The 27,010-nt window shown below is 36.8% G+C and overlaps 2 protein-coding genes across 3 annotated transcripts in view; one reads left to right on the top strand and one right to left on the bottom strand.

Moving 5' to 3' along the window:
• Positions 1 to 20,819, top strand: part of rapgef5b (Rap guanine nucleotide exchange factor (GEF) 5b) — a 71,872-nt gene extending 51,053 nt beyond the window's left edge. For both annotated transcript variants that reach the window (XM_051866567.1, XM_051866569.1), the window contains 15 exons: positions 2,568 to 2,646; positions 5,410 to 5,554; positions 7,111 to 7,208; positions 9,028 to 9,058; positions 11,122 to 11,200; positions 11,388 to 11,537; positions 13,530 to 13,627; positions 13,866 to 13,982; positions 16,480 to 16,658; positions 16,913 to 17,003; positions 17,190 to 17,240; positions 17,485 to 17,572; positions 18,145 to 18,209; positions 18,616 to 18,670; positions 19,480 to 20,819. In XM_051866567.1, the coding sequence (XP_051722527.1) occupies positions 2,568 to 2,646; positions 5,410 to 5,554; positions 7,111 to 7,208; positions 9,028 to 9,058; positions 11,122 to 11,200; positions 11,388 to 11,537; positions 13,530 to 13,627; positions 13,866 to 13,982; positions 16,480 to 16,658; positions 16,913 to 17,003; positions 17,190 to 17,240; positions 17,485 to 17,572; positions 18,145 to 18,209; positions 18,616 to 18,670; positions 19,480 to 19,598 (1,445 nt within the window). In that variant the 3' untranslated portion in view covers positions 19,599 to 20,819. The remainder of the gene's footprint in view (positions 1 to 2,567; positions 2,647 to 5,409; positions 5,555 to 7,110; positions 7,209 to 9,027; positions 9,059 to 11,121; positions 11,201 to 11,387; positions 11,538 to 13,529; positions 13,628 to 13,865; positions 13,983 to 16,479; positions 16,659 to 16,912; positions 17,004 to 17,189; positions 17,241 to 17,484; positions 17,573 to 18,144; positions 18,210 to 18,615; positions 18,671 to 19,479) is intronic.
• A 1,235-nt stretch (positions 20,820 to 22,054) lies between these two features.
• LOC127497465 (dynein axonemal heavy chain 11) overlaps positions 22,055 to 27,010 on the bottom strand; it is a 79,830-nt gene continuing 74,874 nt past the window's right edge. Inside the window, exons 79-82 of the mRNA XM_051865939.1 lie at positions 26,647 to 26,762; positions 26,429 to 26,541; positions 26,208 to 26,348; positions 22,055 to 26,119 (exon numbers count right to left, since the gene is read on the bottom strand). Coding sequence (XP_051721899.1) covers positions 25,872 to 26,119; positions 26,208 to 26,348; positions 26,429 to 26,541; positions 26,647 to 26,762 — 618 coding nt within the window. The 3' untranslated portion in view covers positions 22,055 to 25,871. The remainder of the gene's footprint in view (positions 26,120 to 26,207; positions 26,349 to 26,428; positions 26,542 to 26,646; positions 26,763 to 27,010) is intronic.

Genomic DNA, 27,010 nt, shown 5'->3' with positions numbered 1-27,010 from the left:
GTAATATAATAATGTGAATCTGTAAAGAACGTGTATTGGTGCCTTGCACAACAAGGGAGGCACAACATTAGGTATTGCTCAATGTTGTTACATTTGGTGTTCAGAATGTACGTTTAAGGCATCTAAATTACTCACAAGCCAAAAACCAAGAGATTCTGTCGGTCTGCAGATCAGATGAGAATATCGATTGATGTCTGTGAGAGCAAATGGTGAAATGTATATTCCTGCAGAGCAAATTAAAGTGGAATGAACAGTGAATGCATATCAGTCATTACGGCCTTATCAGAGTAATAGTGTCATTATGAGAGTAATAGTGTGTTTCAAGGGGATCAGCAGAGAGGTCAGGCGTATTAAGGGCCATTTAATGTCCTGCTCTCCCTTTCTCTTCTTGTTCACTTCTTGTCTCTTTCTTTTGTCTCTCTATTATTAGCTATAGATTATAGTGGGGTTGGTGTGGAGTAGTGGTAAGGGCTCAGGAACCAGGGAAGTTGCTGCGGTACCCATGAACCATCACCACTGTACCCTACAGCAAGGCAGTTCAGTCAAAGTGGATTGCTCCTGTAATATGTTTGTGGCACATGTCAAAGTTGTGGAAGCACTTGACTTGGTCCCATGGTCATGTGGTGATGCTAAAAAGTGACTTCTTTTTTGAGCTGAATTAACATGGAGCACTGTGCATGATGTACAACATAACTCATGAAATATATGGACATTTGATGCTTAAATGTTTGAATGTTTTTGTGAAATGTTTCTTCGATCTGTTTAAAAAATATTCTAGAAGTACTTTATAATATTGTATGAATTGTTCTGCTATAAAGAAGCATTGCCTTTAGGTGATATAATTGAAACTTAATTATGAGTTTGCAGGTTGCACTGAGGTGAACGATAAGGGGTTCTTCATCATTTCCAGAATTAAATGAATCTCTTTAACAAAGGTTACGTGGCATAAGTTTAAATGTGGCCCATTACTGTACACAGGAAACGTTCTATAGTTCTGCATGGCAGATAAGGATTGCTGCCATCACTGCGCAGTGGGATTAAAAACATTAGCAGTCGCGCTCAAGGTCAACACGCACCGAGTGCTCGTTCCTTCAGTAATACTTTCACAGCGAGATGATGTATGAACATGCTTCCAGGCAAACACAACTCTAATTAAACTGGTGCAATCACAAAGTGTGATAATGCAGGAGAAATGAGGTCAGGAGGAAAGAGAGAGAACAGAAGAAAACAAACAAGAGCACATGTAAAGTGCCTGTTGGGTTTGATTCAGCTGTGCTGAATTTTTCATGACGCTATACCAGAGTCTTAACGTTTACCGGCTTAATGTAGCTGCAGTGCCTGGCATTGTAAAAAGATCAGGTTTTAAGGAATAACCTGCTTTAACCCTCTGGTGCTGTTCTGTCATTTTTGACTGAAAAATTTTATTTTATTATTATTATTACTTTTTTTTTTTTAGAATTTTTTACTTCATCAGAATAATAGGAAACTTGGTAAAAGTTTTGGCACTTACTATGTGAACACACACACACACACACACAAAAATCATGGACATGATTTGAAAAGGTTAAATGGTCCTGATAAAGTGTGAGACCGAATTGGAAATGAATAGGGAGACAAATTTCATCTAGTGGAAACGTTTGGTACTGCACCCAAACAAAATCTTACTGAAAGCTAATTTTTTGAGATATCAACCTCAAATTTGGAGCACAACTTTTTTTTAGATTTTAGAACTTTTTTTTAGAAGTTAAAAATAGTATTTTGGTGCAATTTTCATATTAATAAACTTAAACATCTATAACTTTTGTTAGTTTCACTTTTTAAAATTGTTTTTATTTTAGTAATAATCTACCAAGTGTCAAAACTATAATTTAGTAGCATAAAATGACCTAAAAATACAAAATATTACATAAAAAACATCATTGAACTTGTACATTCATTTCATTAAAATAAAAATATAAAAATAAATAATTGGTCATTTTTGACTGCCACGCAAGCAGCACCAGAGAGTTAAAATGAAATGTCAGTCATTGTTTACTCATCTTCATGTCTTTCACAAACCGTATTTCTTTTCACTACGGAACACAAAAAATGATAGCAGAATGTTCAAGCTGCTTTGTTCCATGCAGTGAAAGTGAATGGTGACTACAGATGTCAGTTTTTAGGTGAATTAAATTTTGGTCTGTTTCTCGCAAAAAACTGACAGAAGACTTGCAATATAGCACTTCAGTCACACAAAATAATTATATGATGCTTTTATGGCACGTTTTTGTCCTTTTTGGGGCTTGACAGTCCCTTGTCCCCATCCACCATCACTGTATGAAAAATAGCAGCATGAACATTCTTCAAAATATCTCCTTTGTGTTCCACAGAAACAATTAAAACAAATTAAATGGCATAAGGGTATGGCTCAAGTAAATGTTGACACAATTTTCTCTTTTTTTGTGAAATTTTCCTTTGAAATCTTAAAAAAATTCATTATTATTTGTTTCTCCAGAGTTTTTAATGATTCTCAGTTGTTTTCTCACTAAAATGTCTAATGCGTATTACATGTTCTTGTTTATTTTCAGAGAGTCTACTGGATGACTTCCTCCTGACATATCCTGTGTTCATGTCCACCAGTGACCTGTGCCAAGCACTACTTGGTCAATATCCTTCTCATGACATACACACGTGCTCTTATATACGTCATTGCTGATGTTGTTTCTGCTACAGAACCTGCCTGCCTACATTTTTAAAAGTGAAGTGTGATTATTACAATACAATATACACTACCATTCAAAAGTTTGATTCAGTATCTGTTTTTGAAAGTAGTCTCGGTAACACTTTACAATAAGATTTTAATTTTTAACATTAGTTTTCTATCGGAATATATTTTACAATGTAATTTATTCCTGTGAAGACAAAGCCGAATTTTCACCATCAGTACTCCAGTCATCAGTGTCACATGATCCTCTAGAAATCATTCTAATAAGCTGATTTGCTGCTCAAGAAACATTTCATATTATCAATTTTGGAAACAGTTGATGCGTAACATCAGACTTTTTGTAACATTATAAACATCTTTACTGTTACTTTTGATCAATTTAACGTCCTTGCTGAATAAAAATATTAATTTCTTTAAAAAATTTGCATATACAGTATGTAACATATACAGTATAATACTATGTTTACAATAATAATTAGTTAATTCATTAGTTAATATATTATTTTAAATATATTATATAGTTCACTAAGTAACTATTATCAATAATACACTTAAAAATAGATTAATTTCAGTTTTGAAAAGAAATTTAAATGGAGGCTCAATTCATCTTTGTCTACACAAGAATTTAAGCATAAGCCCATATCAAAATGTTTTTTTTTTAAGATCATTCAGTACAGTGTGTCAAATGTTTTGATGAGTAGTGTATATTGTAGATATACAGGTGCTGGTCATATAATTAGAATATCATCAAAAAGTTGATTTATTTCACTAATTCCATTCAAAAAGTGAAACTTGTATATTATATTCATTCATTACACACAGACTGATATATTTCAAATGTTCATTTCTTTTAATTTTGATGATTATAACTGACAACTAAGGAAAATCCCAAATTCAGTATCTCAGAAAATTAGAATATTGTGAAAAGGTTCAATATTGAAGACACCTGGTGCCACACTCTAATCAGCTAATTAACTCAAAACACCTGCAAAGGCCTTTAAATGGTCTCTCAGTCTAGTTCTGTAGGCTACACAATCATGGGGAAGACTGCTGACTTGACAGTTGTCCAAAAGACGACCATTGACACCTTGCACAAGGAGGGCAAGACACAAAAGGTCATTGCAAAAGAGGCTGGCTGTGCACAGAGCTCTGTGTCCAAGCACATTAATAGAGAGGCGAAGGGAAGGAAAAGATGTGGTAGAAAAAAAAGTGTACAAGCAATAGGGATAACCGCACCCTGGAGAGGATTGTGAAACAAAACCCATTCAAAAATGTGGGGGAGATTCACAAAGAGTGGACTGCAGCTAGAGTCAGTGCTTCAAGAACCACTACGCACAGACGTATGCAAGACATGGGTTTCAGCTGTCGCATTCCTTGTGTCAAGCCACTCTTGAACAACAGACAGCATCAGAAGTGTCTTGTCTGGGCTAAAGACAAAAAGGACTGGACTGCTGCTGAGTGGTCCAAAGTTATGTTCTCTGATGAAAGTAAATTTTGCATTTCCTTTGGAAATCAGGGTCCCAGAGTCTGGAGGAAGAGAGGAGAGGCACACAATCCACGTTGCTTGAGGTCCAGTGTAAAGTTTCCACAGTCAGTGATGGTTTGGGGTGCCAGGTCATCTGCTGGTGTTGGTCCACTGTGTTTTCTGAGGTCCAAGGTCAACGCAGCCGTATACCAGGAAGTTTTAGAGCACTTCATGCTTCCTGCTGCTGACCAACTTTATGGAGATGCAGATTTCATTTTCCAACAGGACTTGGCACCTGCACACAGTGCCAAAGCTACCAGTACTTGGTTTAAGGACCATGGTATCCCTGTTCTTAATTGGCCAGCAAGCTCGCCTGACCTTAACCCGATAGAAAATCTATGGGGTATTGTGAAGAGGAAGATGCGATATGCCAGACCCAACAATGCAGAAGAGCTGAAGGCCACTATCAGAGCAACCTGGGCTCTTATAACACCTGAGCAGTGCCACAGACTGATTGACTCCATGCCACGCCGCATTGCTGCAGTAATTCAGGCAAAAGGAGCCCCAACTAAGTATTGAGTGCTGTACGTGCTCATACTTTTCATGTTCATACTTTTCAGTTGGCCAAGATTTCTAAAAATCCTTTCTTTGTATTGGTCTTAAGTAATATTCTAATTTTCTGAGATACTGAATTTGGGATTTTCCTTAGTTGTCAGTTATAATCATCAAAATTAAAAGAAATAAACATTTGAAATATATCAGTCTGTGTGTAATGAATGAATATAATATACAAGTTTCACTTTTTGAATGGAATTAGTGAAATAAATCAACTTTTTGATGATATTCTAATTATATGACCAGCACCTGTACATTGATGTATTGTAAATTCTAAATTAAATATTCCATCCCCTCTGTTCTGGATTCTCAGTTAACTATTAAAAGATGATCTGAGACTCGAATGAAGCAATGAGCAATTCATGGAACTGTACAATGACTGAGCAGCACTATGTTATACATGGTCTTTTACATGATCTTAACAACACGCTCTGTCTGGCGTTAAACCACTTAACAAACCCTACGCCATTTAGCCGAGGGCACGCAATTAATTCTCTCTTACTCAACCTCTGTTAATTTAATACAGAGAATTCAGCCTCAGGCATTTCCTCCTTCCTCTGAACTGTGGTTTTGAGCAGTCTAGCGTGCTGGAATAGATTTGATGCCTTAACTGCTCCTGGTCCACCTATTGTTCAAAGAAAGGACGGATGAAAGAGGAAGGGAGAGACACTCTACTTAGGAAACGAAAAGTGCTGCACCTGCTCTCCCAGTGGAGCTCACTGTGCACAGACCTGCCGCAGGACGATGAGCACGCCAAACTATTCCTCAAGGTACGGATGGAAAGAGGGAGGGAATTATTTTTGGAAATACAAAAATGCCACCGCCCCTACAGCTTTTGATTTCTTAATGCCTCATAATGAGGACAAGATCGTGAGATTATTGCTGGCTTCAGAGGATTTTTAAATGCCCTCAGACCTTTTAATTATCATACACTCTACTGTGTGTGAACATGTATTACAGTGAAATTGATGCACTTTTTTTGTTACACTTTATTTTAAGGTGTCCTTGTTACAGTGTAATTATACTTATAGTACTATACATTAAAGCTGCAGTCTGTAAGTTTTGCCTCTTTGTCGCCATCTCTGTTTCAAACCTGCAATTGCAGTTATTTGTGGAATTATCATCTTTATGTGGGTTGTGCATCGGCACGGCTCCTCAGCGCGGATGAATCTAATGTTTGCTGTCAGTCACCGCACTGGTGGATACTGTACTTCAGAATCACAGATTGTAGTCTTGAAGTATGACCAAAATAAGAATTTTCTCTGGAAAATGTCATCTGAACAAGTAACAAATCTGCCACTTTTGTTCTTACCAACTGAGAAAAAAAGCATTACAATAAATTGCGCTACCAATGGTGATTAAATCTAACGATCGCTTAGCTCATATCACGTCAATCTGTGCAAATTAATATTATTGTTATACTTTGTTCTCAAATTGTTAATGTTAACAACATCAGCATTGCGTGACTACGTGTATTTAGTGTGTATTAGCGTTACCTGTAGATTTCAATTTCTATACAGTCTAATCTCTAACGTTAATTTGTCATACCATACAATCTGCAATCAAAATGATAAGTTTAATTATTCCAGCTGCTGTGAGAAAAGGCTATAAATGCTCCGCCGCCTGCAGCATCCTCACATGCCATATAGCCTACTAGCTGGGACTCCTTCTTTATGTAAACAGATGTGACGTAATGATGCAAAGACGAACGGCGGCATGCTCGAATTTCCCGCGGAAACCTACCAGTACCACTCGAATTATAAAACATAATTACAAGCTTACCATTGTGAATCGGGCTAAGGTAAGGACGTAACTGGCTGTTTATGTACTTGCTCAAAAATTGATTTTGGATCATTTTTAACCAAAAAAAGTTACGGACTGCAGCTTTAAGTAATATTAGGGGCCGTTTACACGACACCGTTTTCAACTAAAAGCGTTAAACTTTTTATGTGTTTGGCTGTTCATTTACATGACAACGGTGTTTTGGGGGCCTCAAAACAAACTTTTGATGGGTTTTAAAGTGCAAGTTTTTGAAAACGGTAGTCTATATAGGCGCAAAGTTTTTTTCTTTACAAATTGAGATCGCCAACTACTGGCCTGGCATTAATAATACAGCATTTTTAGTTGTTTTCACGGATCTGAGTGAATGGGGATCATTTTAACAACGTTGTCGTCTGTATGCGATAAACTGTTTTTACTACATCGTTGTTGTGTAAATGTACCCTAAGTTAACAACATTACTATAGGGTTAGTTGCATGTAATTGTATGTAATTGCATGTAATTCACAACCTGAAATTCTGATTTTACTTCGTTTCATGTTTGCAGACTCTGTACAGATATGTTCTGGATGATCTCTATGAGTTTCCCTCTCTGGAGAAGGACCTCAAAGAACTTCAGAAACTTCTAAGGATGCAAAGGAGACAGTGAGTCACTTCATCATCATAACCACACCACATCTAATTTTTACACACTGAAATTATACATTTCTTGTTCACAACTGATTTCTGGGAAGCTCTTTGTTATGGCAGATATTTTAAGATGCACTGATTATATTCGCACAATAACGTCTGTTATTCACGCTCCTAAAAATGCAAAATGAGAGATGGAAAAAGACAAAATGATGCCCTATAAACTCTTCTGAATAATCTTTTGAATAAATCATGCTGTTAAGGAGAAGTTTTTTATCCATGCAACCATTTTGGGATTAGCCCTACAAGGCATGATTTTCTTTGACATTCTCCCTTTCCCTTCTGGGATACATGATGAGAAATAGAGTAACAGAGAGATAATAAAGGAGTGAAGTGATGATACAAAGAAGATCTGTGTGTTGACAGTTGAAATCCTCATCAGTCAGTCCCCAGATGACAGACACTTTGCTGTGGGTGATAACTAAGCTTTAATTAGTTTAACTGCAGTTTTAAATGACTTCTTTTGAATGACTGTCAGCTTATTGTTTAATCAGAAATTGACTGTTACAAGCCTTATTACTCTGGGTGTCTAAAAAAAAGAGTTTTTTTGATTCAATGCAGCAATCCAAACTTTCAAAAATTATATTAGTAGTTAAAGACACAATATAAAGTGTAATCTATGTACTTGCATCAAAAAAAAAAAAAAAAGTCCAATGTGTTCATGTTGTATTGCAAAACACTTTTGCTGCTATTGAGGTGGTATACGGGTAAGGTTAGGGACAGGTTTGGTAATATGGGTAAGTTTAAGGGTCGGTAAGGGTAAGAGAATGGTCAACAGTGTAATTAATTAAAAATGAATTACAACTGTAATTACATGTAGGTATTTTTAAAAATGTAGGTACAATAAAAAATCATGTATGTACACAATAAGTGCATTGTATCAAATGATTAATTTAAACGTTAGTACATAGTCGTTAAATACACCTAATATAAAGTGGGACTAATTATTTACTTATACAAAATCAGCCTGTCTGGGTTTATTTTGCAATATCAACAGTTTGGGTGTACATTATCCCTTACTTAATATTATTGTTATTATTATACTGTAACCCATTACACAAAAACATCTTATACTTTCCCTATTTAAAGAACTATACAGTTTTTTCTTTTTCTTTGGTCAAGCCTGGACTGTAGATTCATGACGGCCATGTTAAGAACTACAGTCAGGGTCAGGTTTTTTGGGTGCACGAGCCCTACAACTTTATTAACACAGGATTAGGAAAGTAGCTCTGTAATATTCCTCTAATACATTTGGAGACAGATCAGGACTGAGCAGAAAGAATGAATTCCGCCAGGCCAAAGAGCTTCGCTTCACACATGAGCTCTTATCCAATATTTCTGTTTAGTAAGCAGCAGTCCTGGCGTTGACCTCTCAGCTATACATCACACGCCTGCTGCTGCTTCATGAAAGGCCAATGATTAATTAGAGAGGCATCAGATGGGGAATATGGAGACTATAAAGCTCTCTCCGATTGCCCATTTTTATCAGGCTGTTTAATCAGAATGAGGTGTGCATGGATGAGGACGTTGTGCGCTTTCATTTAGATGAGGCAATCAGTAAATCACGTTGTGTCAGACTTTAATGTTAGCGCTGATGATTCAGGCCTGATCTGAATGAGAAAAGGCTTTTTACGAGCGTTCCTCGCAGCGGGTGGGAGATGCCATCTTGCAGTATTGATATAATGGCACATTTATATTTCAAGCGATCCCTTTGGCTCATTTTTCTTTATTTCTTTCTGTCTCTCTCTTGTCTTCTTCCCCTCTCATCTCTCAGCACGGTAGATGAATCCTCTCCGCAGAAGAAGGTAAGAGTTAAGACCATCCGTTATATTACTCGCAGAGAATTTCAATGAAACCACCTTAGTGAACTTTTTGTGGTTTAAAAAATTATTTCTATTAACTATTTCTTGTTTAGAAACCGTAATGATATTGACAACTGAACCATGGCAATGCTAAGATATGTTTGCCCACATTTATATATAGTGAGAAACATCAGCTCATTATAAAAATCTGACCACACAAGATAACGGCGTTCACATTACACTTTGAAATCACTAGTTTTTTCTCTGATCTTGATGCCAAATTAAATAGACGTGCACAAGACTTGCGCTCGTGGAATAAGCTGACAGGATGCCAATAAAGGCAATGACATGCAAAGTGAATTCAGGGTAGTGGGAAAAAATCTAAGCGCCAGGTTTTGCGACGTTATGCTTTAAAACAAATAGTGATTTAAAAAAACAAATACAGTTTAAGACGTTGTTTAAACTTTTTACATGTTGGCAGCATAATCAATGTAAATTATCATAATCAATGACTGTCTCTAATCACCATAACAGAGCAGATCTGTCATTCTACACTCAAGACACACTGAGAGTAAGAAGAAAGATGTACATTTATTTCCAAAAAACGTGTTCTGAGCCAGTAAGTAGCACATCTTCCACCATAGTAGCTGGACCCTCTTTTCTTTACTTGTGGACAAGACATAAACACCCAAGTACAAATGACAGGAGTGAACAAAACCTTAAAGGGTTAGTTCACCCAAGAATTAAAATAATGTAATTTATTACTCACCCTTATGTCGTTCCACACCTGTAAGACTTTCGTTCATCTTCAGAACACACATTAAGAAATTTTTAATGAAATCTGAGAGCTTTCTGTCCCTCCATTGACAGTTTACGCAACTACCACTTTCAAGCCCCAGAAAGATAGTAAAGACATCATTAAAGTAATCCATGTGACCCAAGTGGTTTAACCTCAGTTTTATGAAGTGACGCCAGTGCTTTGTTTGCCCAAAAAACATAATTTACCTCTTTATTTACAAAATATTAATCTCCAATGCAAGTTCACGCAACAACGTCTGCTCTCGCGTCAACACAACATGCATGTGTTGTGGTGCTCTTGTGAACGCACAAATAATATAAATTATGTTGTTTTTTGTTTGTTTTTTCGCAAACAAAGTGCTCGTGTCACTTCATAAAACTGAGGTTAAACCACTTGGCTCACATGGATTACTTTTATGATGTCTTTAATACCTTTCTGGGGCTTGAAAATGGTAGTTGCGTAGACTGTCAATGGAAGGACAGAAAGCTCTCAGGTTTCTTTAAAAAGATCTTAATTTGTGTTCCGAAGATTATCGAAAGTCTTACAGGTGTGGAACGACATGAGGGTGAGTAATTAATGACAGAATTTTCATTTTTGGGTGAACTAACCCTTTAAAGTTTCGTTCACTTTTGTCATTCATACTTGGGTGTTTATGTCTTGTCCACAAGTAAAGAAAAGAGGGTCCAGCTACTATGGTGGAAGATGTGCTACTTACTTGCTCAGAACACGTTTTTTGGAAATAAATGTACATCTTGTGAGACTTTCTTCTTGCTCTCAGTGTGTTTAGAGTGTAGAATAACAGATCTGCTCTGTTATGCCTACAGTATGACTGTCTCTAATCACCATAACTCAAACCATAATTCATTCATGGAGAAGCAGTGGATGTAATCAAAAAACAAAACAAACAAAAAGCAATGGGCCTCCTAAAATAACTTTCAATTTTATGTTTTAACCACAGATGGAGATAGAGGGCCTTTCAAAAATGGACTTGTTATAAAATGTTATATAAGTGTAGAACATAGGAACGTAGAACACACTTAATCAGATGTGTATGTTTACATTTTTAATCTATTATTAATATTTTATATTTATTTCTGTTAATGAAAAGGATTTTAATTTTTCATTAACAACAACAAAACGGTGCTTGCAAGCTCAGAGAGACTACTGTGTGGATAAGTTAACACTTTCACTGTTGCGTTAAGGTGTGTTAGCATGTGTATTTCTCATAAGCAATAATATTCTCAATTCCACGTTTACTACCTTCTAGAATAAAGCGCTCTTCCACCAGCTGAGTTTGAAAGAGAACTGGCACCCTGTAAGAGGAGCTCAGAGGGATAGGAAGGAAGGTAAGCTCATAAAATATTCCCTCATATTTCTCTCCTACATTCTCATAGAGGTCTGACTGCCTGCGGTGCTGCATGAGACCCATGGCAGGTTGTTTATGTATAACAGCATGCGAGAATCTTGTTTTATACCATTTTTATGTGAATTGGTGGCTGATTGATGCAGCGCTGGGTGCTTGTGTGTCTTCAGTGCTGTGTCGCGTGTACGTGACCATAGATTCATACGTGAGCGTGAGGACGCACAGTGACGTATCCGTGCAGGAACTGCTGAGGACTGTGGCCGAAAGGCTTGACTATGCTGAGGACGACATGGTGTTGATGGCCGTCGCATATCCTGGAGGTCTGAACGAGTTCATACATCTTTTTATTTTTATTTTGATTGACATTGCTGCAGCTTTGTGTTTATGAGACATCACTGTCTTCAGGTCCGCAGGGGTGCTATTATGCTTTTAAACTAGTCATTAGGGTAAGGCTAAAAGCCACCTCTTCTGATCCTAATGTATCTGGTGATTGAAACAGTATATTTATGGTTACTTATAAAACAGTTAGTTCCTGTCCTTGATTCTGATTGGTCAATAGCTGTGTTTTATTCACGATAAAACACGGCTATGACCGCTTCACCCAACGGTTCTGTGTATCACTGTATGTTCTCAATTGATATTGTTCATTGAAGCTTACTGTATTATGTAGAAGAGTATTGTGAGAAAGTATTACCTGCATTCAGATTTAGCATTTTCCTTCAGGCCAGTCCTATGTTTATAATAAAAAAATCTGTTTAAATGTCCGATGTATTATCTTGTCCTTTTAACAGTTAAGGGGTTTTCCCGTGACTGACAGCGCTAGTCAAAGCATTTGTCAGTTGCGTCTTGTTCCGTGTTCACAACAATTCAGTCTTTTCAAAGTCTTCACTACTGACTGACACACTCATAAAGACAGTCTTTGCCGCCATCTAATGGCGTAATAATGTAACTTCTGTTGATGTTCACGGTCAGGGACTATTTTTTCCGGCGGAAGGAAGGCTTTTAGTGAAAGTTTACTTCATGAAAGTTGCATTGATACATACTTTTGGCTTTAATATTTATATTGTGTGGTAACCATTTTATAAAAGCAATAAGGTACTCGAGGCTAGTGCTGTATCATGAATAAGTCATGGCTAACAACGCCCTTCAGCCGTGACTTATTCACGATACAGCACAGCCCCTCGTACCTCATTGCTTACTTAAAATGATCAAACAATGTAATTTGTGTGTCAAGAAAGGTTAAAAAAAAAAAAAAAAAAAAAAAGGGAAAAAAAGAATAAAAATAATGCAGCTAGGGGGGCCTCCACACTTGGGGCAGAAGGCAATAGGACAGGGGTGTCCAAACCTGCTCCTGGAGGGCCATTGTCTTGCAGAGTTTAGCTCTAACTCTAATAAACACACCTGAACCAGCTAATCAAGGCTCATGTTACGAGGGTCTACCATTGGAGAAAGCATAACGGCCAACTTGGATGGCCACGTGTGCCTTGATAACCAATCACATTACAGCCTTGATGTCACTGGATTTTGTTCATAGTTGTGCGACAGTCAATCACTGTTGGGCAATTGTCTGTGACTTCTCTTAAAAAACAGCATTTTTTTCAGTTTATACTCTAAAAATAGATTAATCCAAAACTAATGTTTAGGAGCGCACATGTTGAAGATGAGCCGACAGGCTGTCGATTTATTAAATGATAAGCTGTTTTTCCACAAAAGCAGTTTATTCAGCGAAGTGAAGCCTCTCCTCCATTGACATCCCTTCAAAAAACGGCCTTTGGTCTCTTTCTCTGTGTAACATAGCGATAGGAGGCTTGCCTTAAAGTGTCTTTGATAGAAACTTCCAGGCAGGTGCAGGACATTGGCCCTCCAGGAGCAGGATTGGACACCCCTGCAATAAGGGCAATAGTGATATGGGAAAAATTTGTCACCATATGCAAATACTTTTGATATAGAAACAGATTTTTGGAGTAACAGTTTATTTTTTAAAATGACCACTTTGGCAAATTATGCACCAATTTTTAATGGTGCACTATTGTACTGTAGTATGATGTTCATCTTGGAACTTCAGTGTTGGTACAGGCATATTTCACTAATGAATCTCTATTGTGAGTGGAACAGTCAGTGCTGGTCGACTTTGCACATCCTTCCCAACAAATCTGCTCATTAAGAAGGCCTTTATGGCCATTTGGGGTTCAAATAAATTATTTCTAAATACTTTTTTGTTAGCTCTTTTCTGTTGTACCTCACTATTTACCCTTTCTCTGACATGGATGCTTTCTCTTCATTCTTATTCCTCACTTTATCTCTTTCTCCAGAGAAGGTTCTGCTTCAGTCGGATCAGTGTGTGTTCTCGTCTTCACTCAGTGCCGCTGAGAGACTGCTCGTCTGCAGAAGAGACCTGACTGAGATCATGGTGAGAGTCAGAATGCTGCTTTCTGAACCGCTCTTAAAAGAACCTGCTTTCCACACCATTAGTTCAGCTCTACACACGACTGTGCAACCTTAAAGGCACTGTATTCTAAACTTTTCTTTCTTTTCTGCCAGTATTTTATGTCAAAAAATGCTATGCCAGAATTTGTGATTGACCCACTTTAACTTTTAGTATAAAGTTTATCAATAATAATCTGTGTGTTTGTATTCTGTTCTCCCAGAGTCCCTTTACTGATAATGGGCAGCAGCACTCAGTAAAGATGCTGAGCATGAACACATGGGATGTTGCCGTGTCGCTCACCAACTGTGACTGGAGTCTCTTTACTAACGTCCATGAGGTAAAGTCTTCACATTTCAGACAGTGCAGCACAAGAAAGCATATTCTTGGTATGCAAACTAAAGCAAAGTTTAAATTTAAAATCAGCAATGAGGTAGTTAGAAGAAATTGTCACAAAGAACCAGTTGAAACTTTAGCATTAAAGGAACACTCCACTTTTTTTGAAAAATAGGCTCATTTTCCAACTCCCCTAGAGTTTAAACAGTTGAGTTTTACCGTTTTCGAATCCATTCAGCCGATCTCCGGGTCTGGCGGTACCACTTTTAGCATAGCTTAGCATAGTTCATTGAATCTGATTGGTCATTTTTGAGCGAGATGCTAACGGTCTAAAGAGTTTCGGTATTTTTCCTATTTAAAACTTGTCTCTTTTGTAGTAACATCGTGTACTAAGACCGACGGAAAATGAAAAGTTGCGATTTTCTAGGCCGATATGGCTAGGAACTATACTCTCATTCTGGCGTAATAATCAAGGAACTTTGCTGCCGTACCATGGGTGCAGCAGGCGCAATGATATTACGCAGCGTCTCTCACAAATGTCTCCATGGTTGTAAGGCACGCTCCCTGTGCAAGCAGGGTAACAGGCGCTGCGTAATATCATTGCGCCTGCTGCACCCATGGTACGGCAGCAAAGTTCCTTGATTATTACGCCAGAATGAGAGTCTAGTTCCTAGCCATATCGGTCTAGAAAATCGCAGCTTTTCATTTTCTGTCGGTCTTAGTACACGATGTAACGACAGAAGAGTCAAGTTTTAAATAGGAAAAATATCGAAACTCTTTGGCCATTTTTGAGAGAGATGCTAACAGTCTAATCAATGAACTATGCTAAGCTATGCTAAAAGTGGTACCGCCAGACCCGGAGATTGGCTGAATGGATTCGAAAACAGTAAAACTCAACTGTTTAACTCTAGGGGAGTTGGAAAATGAGCCTATTTTAAAAAAAACATGGAGTGTTCCTTTAAAGCTTTAGATAATATCAGTCTGGATAAAAGAAAATATTTTCTACAAAAGAACATAACCCAACATTAAAGGCATAGTTCACCCAAAATTGCTCACTGTCATGTCAGTTGAAATCCATAAGTGTTTTGTTCATCTTCGAAAAACAAAAAAATAAATTGTTTAGAGAAATCTGAGAGATTTCTGTCCTTCCATTGAAAGTCCATTTACCCAAAACTTTAAGGTTTGTTCAAGCAAGTATGTTGAGCTTCTTTTTATCATATTTGATGTGCATTGAGCACTGTTTATATGTGAAAACGAATGTGAAATGTGAAATGAATTAAAATTACCAATTAAAATAAATTAAATATGTTCATCATATAAAGTGATCATGTCTGTTGGATTAAGACTTGGATTAAACCCCTCGATTCATATGTATTAAAGGATTAGTTCACTTCAGAATTAAAATTTCCTGATAATTTACTCACCCCCATGTCATCCAAGATGTTCATGTCTTTCTTTCTTCAGTTGAAAAGAAATTAAGGTTTTTGAGGAAAACATTCCAGGATTTTTCTCCATATCACTGGGATACAAGGGTTTGAAGGTCCGAATTGCAGTTTCAATTCAGCTTCAAAGGGCTCTACACGATCCCAGCCGAGGAATAAGGGTCTTATCTAGCGAAACGATCAGTCATTTTCTAAAAAAATAAAAATGTGTATAATTTTTAACCATAAATGCTCGTCTTGCACTGCTCTGCGATCCGCCACGCATAACGTAATCATGTTGGAAAGGTCAAAAAAAAAAAAAATTTTTTAGAAAATGACTGATCGTTTTGCTAGATAAGACCCTTATTTCTCATCTGGGATCATGTAGAGCCCTTTGAAGCTGCACTGAAACTGCAATTCAGACCTTCCACCCGTTGTACCCTGGTGAAGTCCACTATATGAAGAAAAATCCTGAAATGTTTTCCTCAAAAACCTTAATTTCTTTTCAACTGAAGAAAGAAAGACATGAACATCTTGGATGATATGGGGGTGAGTAAATTATCAGGATATTTTTTTAATTCGGAAGTGAACCAATCCTTTAATAAGGATTAAACTTTTTGAAGCATCAAAGTTGTAGGTGAAATTTGGGTGGAATTACAGTGGAATTCAGTAAAATATACAAGTGCTGAGCCTCCGTATCTGAAATTTAGAAATGGTAGAGGGCATTTTGATTTTGACATGCACTAAAAGCGGTAGACCAATCACAACACCATCTGACCAATCAGAGCAGAGCAGGCTCTCGGAAAGGAGGGGGTTAGAGAGACCGGAATCACTGGATCCTTTATCAAGTCGTTTCAGAAACGATGAGAAAAGCGGTGATGCTGTAATGTATATAATGAGAAAATTAAAGTGTTCTTTGACCCTGGATGCATGTAAACCTATTATAGAAGAACTCCAAAACAAAATTAAGAACCTTTAAAATAGCATAATTGGGGCACTTTAAGAACACAGCTGACATTCATACAATGTTCAACAAAGCCCAGCAACCATAGCCATGTAATTTTCCTTACTACTGTGCAGCAAGAGCTGGTGCATTTTACGCTGAGCCGCGATGCGAGCGCTGGCCACACGGTGGCGCTGGAGCAGCTGTTGCAGCGCTGTAACGAGACTCAGCAGTGGGTGATGACCGAAGTGCTTCTGTGCCCAACCCTCTGCAAACGTGTGCAGCTCTTTAAAAAATTCATCAAGATCGCAGCACAGTAAGTACACATGCACAAACACACTCGCTGACTGAAATAATCCTATAAACTCTGAAGGACCTGAGCCATATCTAGGCTCAAGAATATCATCAACTTTTTGATTTGGGCCATTAAACATCCACCTAACAACCCATAACACCATAGCAATCACACAGCTAAAATTACTCGTGCTTGTATTTCTTTCTACTCAAATAAATCAGATGGTGTACATGCTCATGTTCTCCTTTATTTTTGCCTCTCTCACTCTTTTGTAGCTGTAAAGCACAGAGGAACCTGAACTCATTCTTTGCGATTATTATGGGACTGAACAGTCCGGCTGTCAGTCGACTCACTCAGACATGGGAGGTAGGAAGACAACAACTCCAATGCATGGAAATAGACTAGTATATATTTGGAGTGGAAGTGTTGCAGTCATTGTTTGTAATAAATTGTGTTTTTAGCAGCAAGAAACTAGTGTATTGCGAACTGTGCTAAACAGGAAAAGTGCGTTGGCTTCAATTCTTCCGTCTTTTTTTACTGTCCTAATTTCAGAAAGTCCCTGGGAAGTTCAGGAAGTTGTTCTCTGAGCTGGAGAGCCTGACGGTAAGTGATTGTCTCATCACATTCTTAAGTTGCCTCCTGCTAGTTCACCTCCTGCTAGAGCATTTTGTGCTGTTTACGGCTCATTAGGATGTAATATATGAAGCCGTAATCATATCAGAGACTCTGGCCTCCAGGGAGGAAACAGCAGGTGGCATTACAGAAGAAGAGATTTGAGACAAACCAGATGCTTTCAGTGTAAAATAATACAAATACGTACACATGACTGCTTTTTCATGACCCGCAGGACCCTTCTTTAAACCATAAAGCCTACAGAGATGCCTTTAGGAAGATGAAGTCTCCCAAGATCCCTTTCCTACCTCTGCTTCTGAAAGGTGAAGCAAGCAAAAACATATACACAATATCAACAAATCATTAGTAATCTGCACTACACCGTGTCCTAAGCAGCCACAAGCTTCTTCTCTATCCGCACTGAAAAGTTAAAAGTCACCATTTCCATTTAAGGTCACCATTTCCAGGTCCAAACGCTTTATCAAATGCCAAAAGCAAACAAACGGCGCTAAAATACTCACTGTGCGCTGTAATACTACTGAAAAAAATCATGATCTTAACGTATACCAAAATCTCAGATGGTCAGACAGTGATTTAATCGTTTATGAATCTTTAAAAGCTTAGCTTAAATGAGTGATATGAATAAATAGTGCTCATGAACGGCTGTTGAGATAGTATTCTCAATTGAAACCCGTAGGCTTCGACCTGGAAACAGTATTCCTTACATCATGACTTAACAAGCAGTTTGAATGAAAGAATTAGCATTTATTGCTAGTTTCTTTATCACAATGTGTCTGGTTAGGACCTGGTGAGAGTCTCGTTGAAAGACTTTTGGCCATTTTTGCAAAAGTAATGTGTGTAGTGAAGTTTGAACAAATATATTCTATCTGAACAGATATTACCTTCATTCATGAGGGCAACAAAACCTTTCTCGACAACCTGGTCAACTTCGATAAGCTAGTAAGTCAAAAATAAGGCCTTATAGAGGACCTTTTATTATTGTTTTTGTTTTAATATAAGGGATAGTTCACCCAAAAATGAAAATTCTGTCCATTTATTCACCCTTATGTTGTTCCAAACCTTCTTTTTTTTTTTTTATGCGGAACATAAAAGAAGATATTTTGAAGAATATTGGTCACCAAATTGTTTTAATTACCATTGACTTCCATTGTATGGACCAAAAAACAAACAAACAAACAAAAAAAGAATATTTCTCAAAATAGAAGAAAGCCAAACAGGTTTGAAATAACATGAAGGTTAGTAAATGACAGAATATTCATTTTTGGGTGAACTAACCCTTTAAATGTCACATATAGTACCATCAAATGAGCAAAACAAGCTTATATGAGATGTATTTTGTGTGCAGCACATGATAGCAGACACGGTGCGGATTATCAGACAGTGTCGGACAGATCACATGGGTAAGTGCTCAAAACACACAGATATACAAGTATAAAATAATGTATTATTGCTGAAGTTTGTAATCTCTGCCACACTACCACCAGGGTTGCCAGGTCTGGGCAACAAAAGTAGCCTGATGGCCAGTCAAAAGTAGCTCAAAAATAGACCAGTGCGATTTTCTACATTGGCCGGCCGAATTCTCCACTGAATTTGTATGTCTGGGGGTTGTTTTGGGGGTGTTAGAGTGCCAAAATCATATGTATGGGGGTGGAAATCAACCCGCGGGAAGAAAATTTACCCGCGGCAACAACTTAAAAGCAAACCCATTCCACGGGAAAAACACGGACTTGGCAATACTGACTACCATATCCAAATGGAACTGCAAAAAAAATGACTGTATCCCAAACACTTACCCCACAATCTTCTATTGGCCAGATAAACAGATAATCACGTCCCAAACTCATGCCATTGGTTGAGCTAATGTTGCTGGTCGGACTCCTCAAACAACCAAAACATTTTGATAGCGGCACAGTGTTTACACTTCTCAGGAGAATCAGTCTACAAATGGTTTACTCAGTTATCTTTTCATATTAAGCCTGGATAGCAGAATGTGTTTTAGTATTTAAAACCATGACACGCTTGCACTTGTATTTGAACACGCAGGTCTGTATATATTACTGCATAACCCAAATCTGTCTCTACACTAAAAAAAAAAAAAAAAAGTAGTTTGTCCCAGTTTAGTGGTTTCAAGTGCACTGAAAGTCAGCCTCACTCCTGTTACGTTGATTCAGTAGGTTATAATAATGATTTTGGCCTTTTTGTCCATCAGGAAACATGTTGTCCCAGAAGGACAGCGTGGAAGTGAGAACGTACATCAATTACCTGCACGTCATCGACAATCAACAGACTCTATTTGAGCTCTCACACAGACTTGAGCCCAGGACATAGAACAACTCGATAAATCCTAAATCTACTACTGAACGAGACAGGACAACAGAAGAGTAAGTCCTCCACTAGGGGGAGACACTCTCACACCTACCACACAGAGCAGATACATGTATTGCACAGCCAAAGAAATCTCTACAAGATCAATAATGTGAAAGAAAGAAAGAAAGAAGCTGAATCATGCAAGACTGTGAAATATAAAATTGGCTTCTGAAATCTACAGAACAGTTGTAACAGGAATGAAACATTACAGTGATCCAGTATTCTGTAAGTTACAGTACAGAAACATCATGTTTAGAATCAGATGTTTATTAACAGCAGACTGTCACTCAGTAGTGTAGGACAGAGTTTTAGTTGTTTTGAGCCAGTTTGCCACTACAAAATAGTTTCACAAATGGAGCCAGAGATGTTTTTTTTTAACATATGCATATATGAGAAAATAATCTTCATGTCTGTGTAGTTCAATTAATACGAAATATGAGCTACATACACAAATCATAAAACAATTTGATGCCTTTTTATATCATGCTCAACAAACTATTTGTAGACAATCAGAAAAATATCTCAAGGCAGCACACTGTATTTTAGGTACAGCATTGCTACCAGAAGCGAGAAGTAGAACTCTAGATTAAAGCGACCATTAGTTGAACTTAAGGACACTATAAGGACATCTTAAAATAATGCATATCTTTGCAATTGCAAGGTCTATGCAATTTTTTTTTTTGCAGAAATAATTGGACTAACTTCATTGGAAAGGCCCTGTTTGAAATCAACTGTGAGCTGTGATGGCACTAGATGTTGCTTGAAGAAAGCAAATGTATAGATTTCTTGTACAAGCTGTACTTTGACTTGTGAGACATTAAGATATTTATTAAACAACAAAGTTGTCCCTGATTCAGAAGGGAAGACAACACCTAGGTTTTAAATACAAAGAAATGATGTAATGTAAATGTGATCAGATGGTCTGAAGGATTTGGCAACGCCATTGATTGACCAGTCTGATAATGCCTGTGAGGTTCATACTGTATTTGAACTCTGTAAATACTAAGACTTTTTTTTTTAAAAATAATAATAAATAAATAAAAAAAACAGGCCATAAAGCAATAGAAAGGTGTACATCTCACCTTCAGAAAAAAAAATGTTAGCAGTGACTGACTGTAGCTGCTGTTTGCACTAGTTTTCTTCAATAAGAGCCTGACATTAAAGAAAAAAAAAAAATCCTTTGCCACTGTCTTTGTTTCTTTTTCTTGTGTGCACATGCTGTAAAATCCATCTTTTGCCAAATATTTCACCTTACATTTATTTTATTTTTTTCAAAATGTTAACTAGACACTTGCCGCCACCTAGTGGTAGGAATATTAACTGACAGACATTTCTGTTAAAGGTGCTGTATGTAATTTTTTTTGACTGTATTAAGGCACTAAAATACCATTAATTTGCAGAGATACTTGTTCTCCGAAAAACAATGCTACAAACAGTTATTCTACTTTAAAATGTGCGTTCCGTGTCGGAATGTATGTTTTTGTTTTGGTCTGTGCACTCTAAAAAATGCTGGGTTAGAAACAACCCAACTTGGGTTTTTTAACCCAGCGTTTGGGTTAAATGTTTGCCCAACGTGCTGGGCAGTTTTATTTAACCCAACTATGTTTGAAAATGACTATGTTACTGGCTTAAAATGAACCCAAAATAGGTTGGAAATGAAAAATCAGACACATAATTACTAGAGGCAAAAATAATAATCAAAAGTTGAACATTTATTAATAAACAATTTAGTAAATGTTTAACTATTTTTCATTAAACTTATTAATAAATGTTCATTTATTAAACATATTAATACATGTTCATATCCAGCATACTTTGGGTTCATTTTAAGCAAACAATACAGTAATTTTTAAACAATAGTTGAGTTAAATTAAACTTCCCAGCAGGTTGGGCAAACATTTAACCCAACCACTGGGTTAAAACAACCCAACTTGGGTTGTTTTTAACCCAGCATTTTTTTTTTAGAGTGTGTGATCCCGCCCACTGCCAAACTACCCAATATCATTTCGACACTCCAGGTTGCCAGGTTTTGGAAAACGCAACATATTGCAGCCATGGAGGCCAGCAAACAAACTGGGTCAGATCACAGATTCTACCTGACCTAAAAAGCCTCGGCATTAAAAACATTGCATACACATTAGCCAATCAACTTACACTGTAAGACTCACCTCTTTCTATTGTCATTTGCACTCATTCCTATTGTGTGTCCTCAATCTGGCAACCCGGTGAAGGTTGAGTCTGAGGAGGAGAAGGCGGGGAGAAAACTCCAATATTTTGAATTTGGACTGCAGTACCCATTTCAGCTGCTAGCTATCAATATTACATACTGCACCTTTAAAAAGTCACCATGAAATCAAAATGGACAATTCTTGTTCGTTTGTTTTTTACTGTAGTATTTATTATAAATGATTTATCCATGCACATCATTTTTTTTTTATTCATGTAACATCTTAATCTTTAATCAAAGTAACTTCCCTTCCCCCTCTTGCAACAACATCTCTTTTCTGATATACGTCACAATAAGGGAACAAAAAACTATCGCAACTTCGCAACTGTGTGTGTATATAATATAAATAATGTACAGTAAAAACAGTAATATTGTGAAATATTATTACAATTTAAAATAACTGTTTTCTGTTTGAATATATTTTATAAAGTAATTTATTCCTGTGATGTCAAAGCTGAATTTTCAGCATCATTAGTCCAGTCTTCAGTGTCACATGATTTTTCAAAAATCATTCTAATATGATGATTTGCTGCTCAAGAAACATTTATTGTGTACAACTGTACAATATATTTGTGTACAATATTTATATATATATATATATATATATATATATTTTTTTTTTTTCAGAATTCTTTGATGAATAGAAAGTTAAAAAGAACATTTATTTGAAATACAATCTTTTGTAACATTATAAATGTCTTTACTGTCACTTTTGATCGATTTAATGCATCCTTGCTGAATAAAAGTATTAATTTCTTTAATTTCTATTAAAAAAAAAATTAAAAAAAAATCTTACTGACCCCAAACTTTTAAACGGTAGTGTATAATGTTACAAAAGCTTTGTATTTCAGATAAATGCTGTTCTTTTGAACTTTCTATTCATCAAGGAATCCTAAAAAAAAAAAAAAAAAAAAAAGTACACAACTGTTTTCAACATTGATAATAATCATATATGTTTCTTGAGCAGCAAATCAGCATATTAGAATGATTTCTGAAGGATCATGTGACACTGAAGACTGGAGTAATGATGCTGAAAATTCAGCTTTGCATCACAGGAATAAATTACTTTAAAATAACTGTTTGAATATATTTTATAAATTGTAATAATATTTCACAATATTACTGTTTTTGCTGTATTTTTAATTAAATAAATGCAGCCTTGGTGAGCAGACGAAACTTCTTATAAAAACATTAAAAAATCTTACCAATTCCAAACTTTTGACTGGTAGTGTGTGTGTGTCATATATATATATATATATATATATAACAAATATAGTAAACACATTAAAAAGTAATGTTACAGTAATGAGTTCCAGACATTTGAAATACATTTTAGCATAATTTTGTTAACTTTTGGGAGTACATTAGCTTATGGAGATCGCAAAGCCAGCCGGAAACAACAAAAAGAAAAATAGAGGATTTTTTTTTTTATTTCATGGGGTCTGTAAATCGTGGCTTCTTAATAAACCACAGATCTCATTATACGTCAGTAAGAGTGTGAATCTTCTCTGTGACACTTAATTGGCTTACTGTGCATCTCAGCTGTCTCAGTGAGAATTGAGGATGAATTGTCTAAACAGTTACTGATCCATCCTGTTCTGGGCCATTATTACCTGCTGTGAGGCCGCTGCTGGACTCACTGAGAGGGGAGGGACAGCGCCACAGCTTGTGCTAACCTCTCATTTCCCTTTCTGGGACAGATGTATCATTTTCTTGTCTCCTGACAAGGTCTGCGTCATAGCAAGGAACTATACAGATAAACACAGCAGCAGATGTTGTGTGTTTTGTTATTGTGTATACCGTAGATTTGTATGTTTAATATCTTCTAAAATAGCAACTGTTGAACAAAATCACATTTGTACAGTTCAGCAATACACTGTTTAAGTTATTAAATCACATCGAGGGACACACGAGACCAAGCATGTCATTCAAAGATGATAAATTGGTTTCTGTACCGACGTGAGATGAATCATACTGATCTATCTGTATTCAGAGGAAGGTCAAACACACCTCAATTGAAAACCAGTATCAGCCTGGTTCATAATCTACTGGGACTCTCATTGTGTGGCACTCGAGGAGATTAGATCATTCACTGGACACTGAGCTGCTTTAAATTTAATTAAGCTAACAACATCATTATAGAGTGTTAATACTTACAGTACAATACTTATGACAATAATTGGCAATAATTACAATATGACAAAAATTACAACTATTGTATTTTGATTTTGTGCACAATTTAACAGTTAAGTTTTTAATAGGTGTCAGACTAAAGCTGCACAATTTGAGGTAAAATCTAATTGTGATTTTTCTAGAAAAACAAAACAATTAGATTGCGTTTTAAAATGCAAAAAAAAAAAAAAAGCCCTGCATCAAAGTTAAAATACATACAATGAAACAGAATCTATATGCATTTAATTTTACATTAGCTTTGTTTCCATGTGCCTATTTTTATGCAAATGTTGGGTTATTCCAAAAAAAGTGCTGATGCTGTGCAAAGTCTGTCATCAAAATGGTTAGGTATAATGACCTCCCAGAACTGTCTTGCACACTTGCATTCTAAGGCTACGTCTGCATTAATCCAGAGACATTTGAAAACTGAGCTTTCATTTAAAAACGCTCCTCATCACACTAGCATTTTTAAGCATTTTCCAAAAGTTGCTCATCCACACTGAAACGTCTGAAAACGCTTAAATCACCTTACTGCGCATTTGTAAAAAATACGAAAAGCTCACGAGATGATGCAGAGCTAGCAGATATAATAAAGTTCTTACGCTATTCTTCTGGTACGATAATTTTATTAGTATAATATTCGCATCACTCACTGTTGCGTCCAGGTCGCACTCAAAATCAGGTTTAAAACGCAACTGTCATCATATTTTGCCACACAGGACAGCAAATGTGAGTGAATTCAATGTCATCTTTGCAGGAATGCAAAGATTCTACAAAGGAGAATTTATCATGAGCAATACTGTTTACGTAAATAGCAGGCACATCAATGGCGGTATAACTATAGATATCTATGGGTACAATATGCATCACATGACTAAACGTGTCATCGTTTTCAAATACCTCCGTTTTCGCCATCCACACTACAAAGCAAAAACGACATTTTTAGATTTATCCACGTTGGAGTGTTTTCAAAAAAAAAAAAAAAATTTTTTTTTTTCCTTGACAAAAACGCCATCTCAGGCCGAGTTTACATGTGCACAGGTAGTTCTATAAACAGAGTTTTTCCTCCGTTAAAAAAAAAAAAAAAAAAAAAAAATCACGTCCACATGAAAACGTAAAAACATACTATGAAGCGCTGTCAAGAGCAAAACCAATAGGTGGCGATATAACCCTAACCATAAAGCCATGTTGGCCAATCAAAAGCCTGGAAAAAAGGTTATTACCGGTTCCTGTTCCGACGTCACAAGCCAAAATCTCCGGTTTCACCATCTACACAACAACACTGCAACCGGAGTTTCTAAAAATCTTCACCCTGGCAGGAGTTTTCAAAAAATGTCTGTTTCAGTGACCGAATATTGCGCATAACCACATAGAAAAAGCTGCGGTTATGAAAATACCCGCATTCTTTTGGACAGAAGGCCAAAACGGAGAGAAAAAGATGCGAACGAAAGATAACATGACAGCATTTGTTATTGCATTTCATCTGTGCGCTCTGAGGCGCAAGTAATTTATGAAAAAAGCTGCAGTGGCTTCCCCGAATGCAGTAACTTCCATTTTTATTACAGATATTTTGAGTTATTTCCCAGTGACGATTTTATTCTCTTGAACACATGGGATGGAGACGGTGCTTTATTCGCAAATGTTTTATGCAATACTCCAATTTTGCGCATAGGTTAAATTCGCAACTTTGGATGGAAACAAATCTAATGACTTAAAAAAAATAAATAAAAAAAAAACCTAACATTTTTTTTTTTAGCTAAAGATTATGGTTCCATCAACACCATACTATTTATATAGGAACAACCTCTATGTGCGAAATGAAGTTGGTCATTCATTTACACTGACAGAAGCAGGGCCGCTCCTGCCAGAACCCACTTTGCAGCTGGATGGCATGTTTTGAGATGGAAGCTCCAGATGTAGGTGGGGCCACGGAGTTTGGTGCGGTACACTGGGCATTCGTAGGTGTTCTTCACATCCTGCTGGTTGGTGGGTATCGCACGTATGTACAGCACTGGCATGGCCGGAGTCAACTCCTTCAGAACAGCCTCTGATAACAGACCTGAGGAGCTATCCCAGCGGGCACCTGTGGGACGCATCAAGGAATCCAGAAAGCCGTCCATCATTTACCCACACAAACATGAAATTCACTTCAGAATATAGTTTATACTCACCTTCTATGTAGAGTCCATGGATGTACGCTCCCTCTCGAGGAGGATGTCCATAATCATCCTTGGTTTTCTTGGTGACGTCCACAGACAGACTCATCCTATCTAAAGGCCACTTGTTTTTTCGAGCTATACTCTGCAGAATCGCTGCAAAACAAAACATTTTCAGCACAATGACAGCAAGACCCCTTTTTGGTTGTGTGTGTTTGTGTGTGCATTTGTCTCACCTGTGAGAAATGATTGAGGACTAAAGAGTCCTGAGAGCCAAACCACAGCAGGAAACACAAAGTCTTGAGTCCACGTGTCCAACTCCCGACACTGAGCTAGAATGTCGCTAAACCTGCAGAATATGATTTTGCAGATCTTATCAACTCACGCCTACCATATGTGATATGGTTTAGAGTTTTAGATTTTTGTTTTTGCTATAACATGAAGGTTACTGTACCACAGAGCCAGTGTTTTGGTTGAAGGGTATGAGAGCCTGCTCCAGCTCTCTGGAACGCTGTCGTAGAACAGAGCCGTTTGGAGCAGCTCCATGTCTGAAGAAAGACTCAATTCACCCTGTAACACCATGTTAGAGAACACACTGATTCAGCTAACACTATATAAAAAAATATATATAAAAGTGCACATATAAGTGAGAAGAGGTAGATTTTAGCAACAGTGTTCTTTACTTAAATAAAAATAAATATATATTATATATATATATATATATATATATATTCATTTTATTTATATATATTTTTTTATTTATATAAATATATAGATGTATTAACATTCTGTTGATAAAGTAGTACTTGAGCCTTAGT

The sequence above is a fragment of the Ctenopharyngodon idella genome, chromosome 16 (genome assembly GCF_019924925.1).
Source record: "Ctenopharyngodon idella isolate HZGC_01 chromosome 16, HZGC01, whole genome shotgun sequence".
Classification (NCBI taxonomy): Eukaryota; Metazoa; Chordata; class Actinopteri; order Cypriniformes; family Xenocyprididae; genus Ctenopharyngodon; species Ctenopharyngodon idella.
This window is presented reverse-complemented; position numbering and strand designations above follow the sequence as displayed.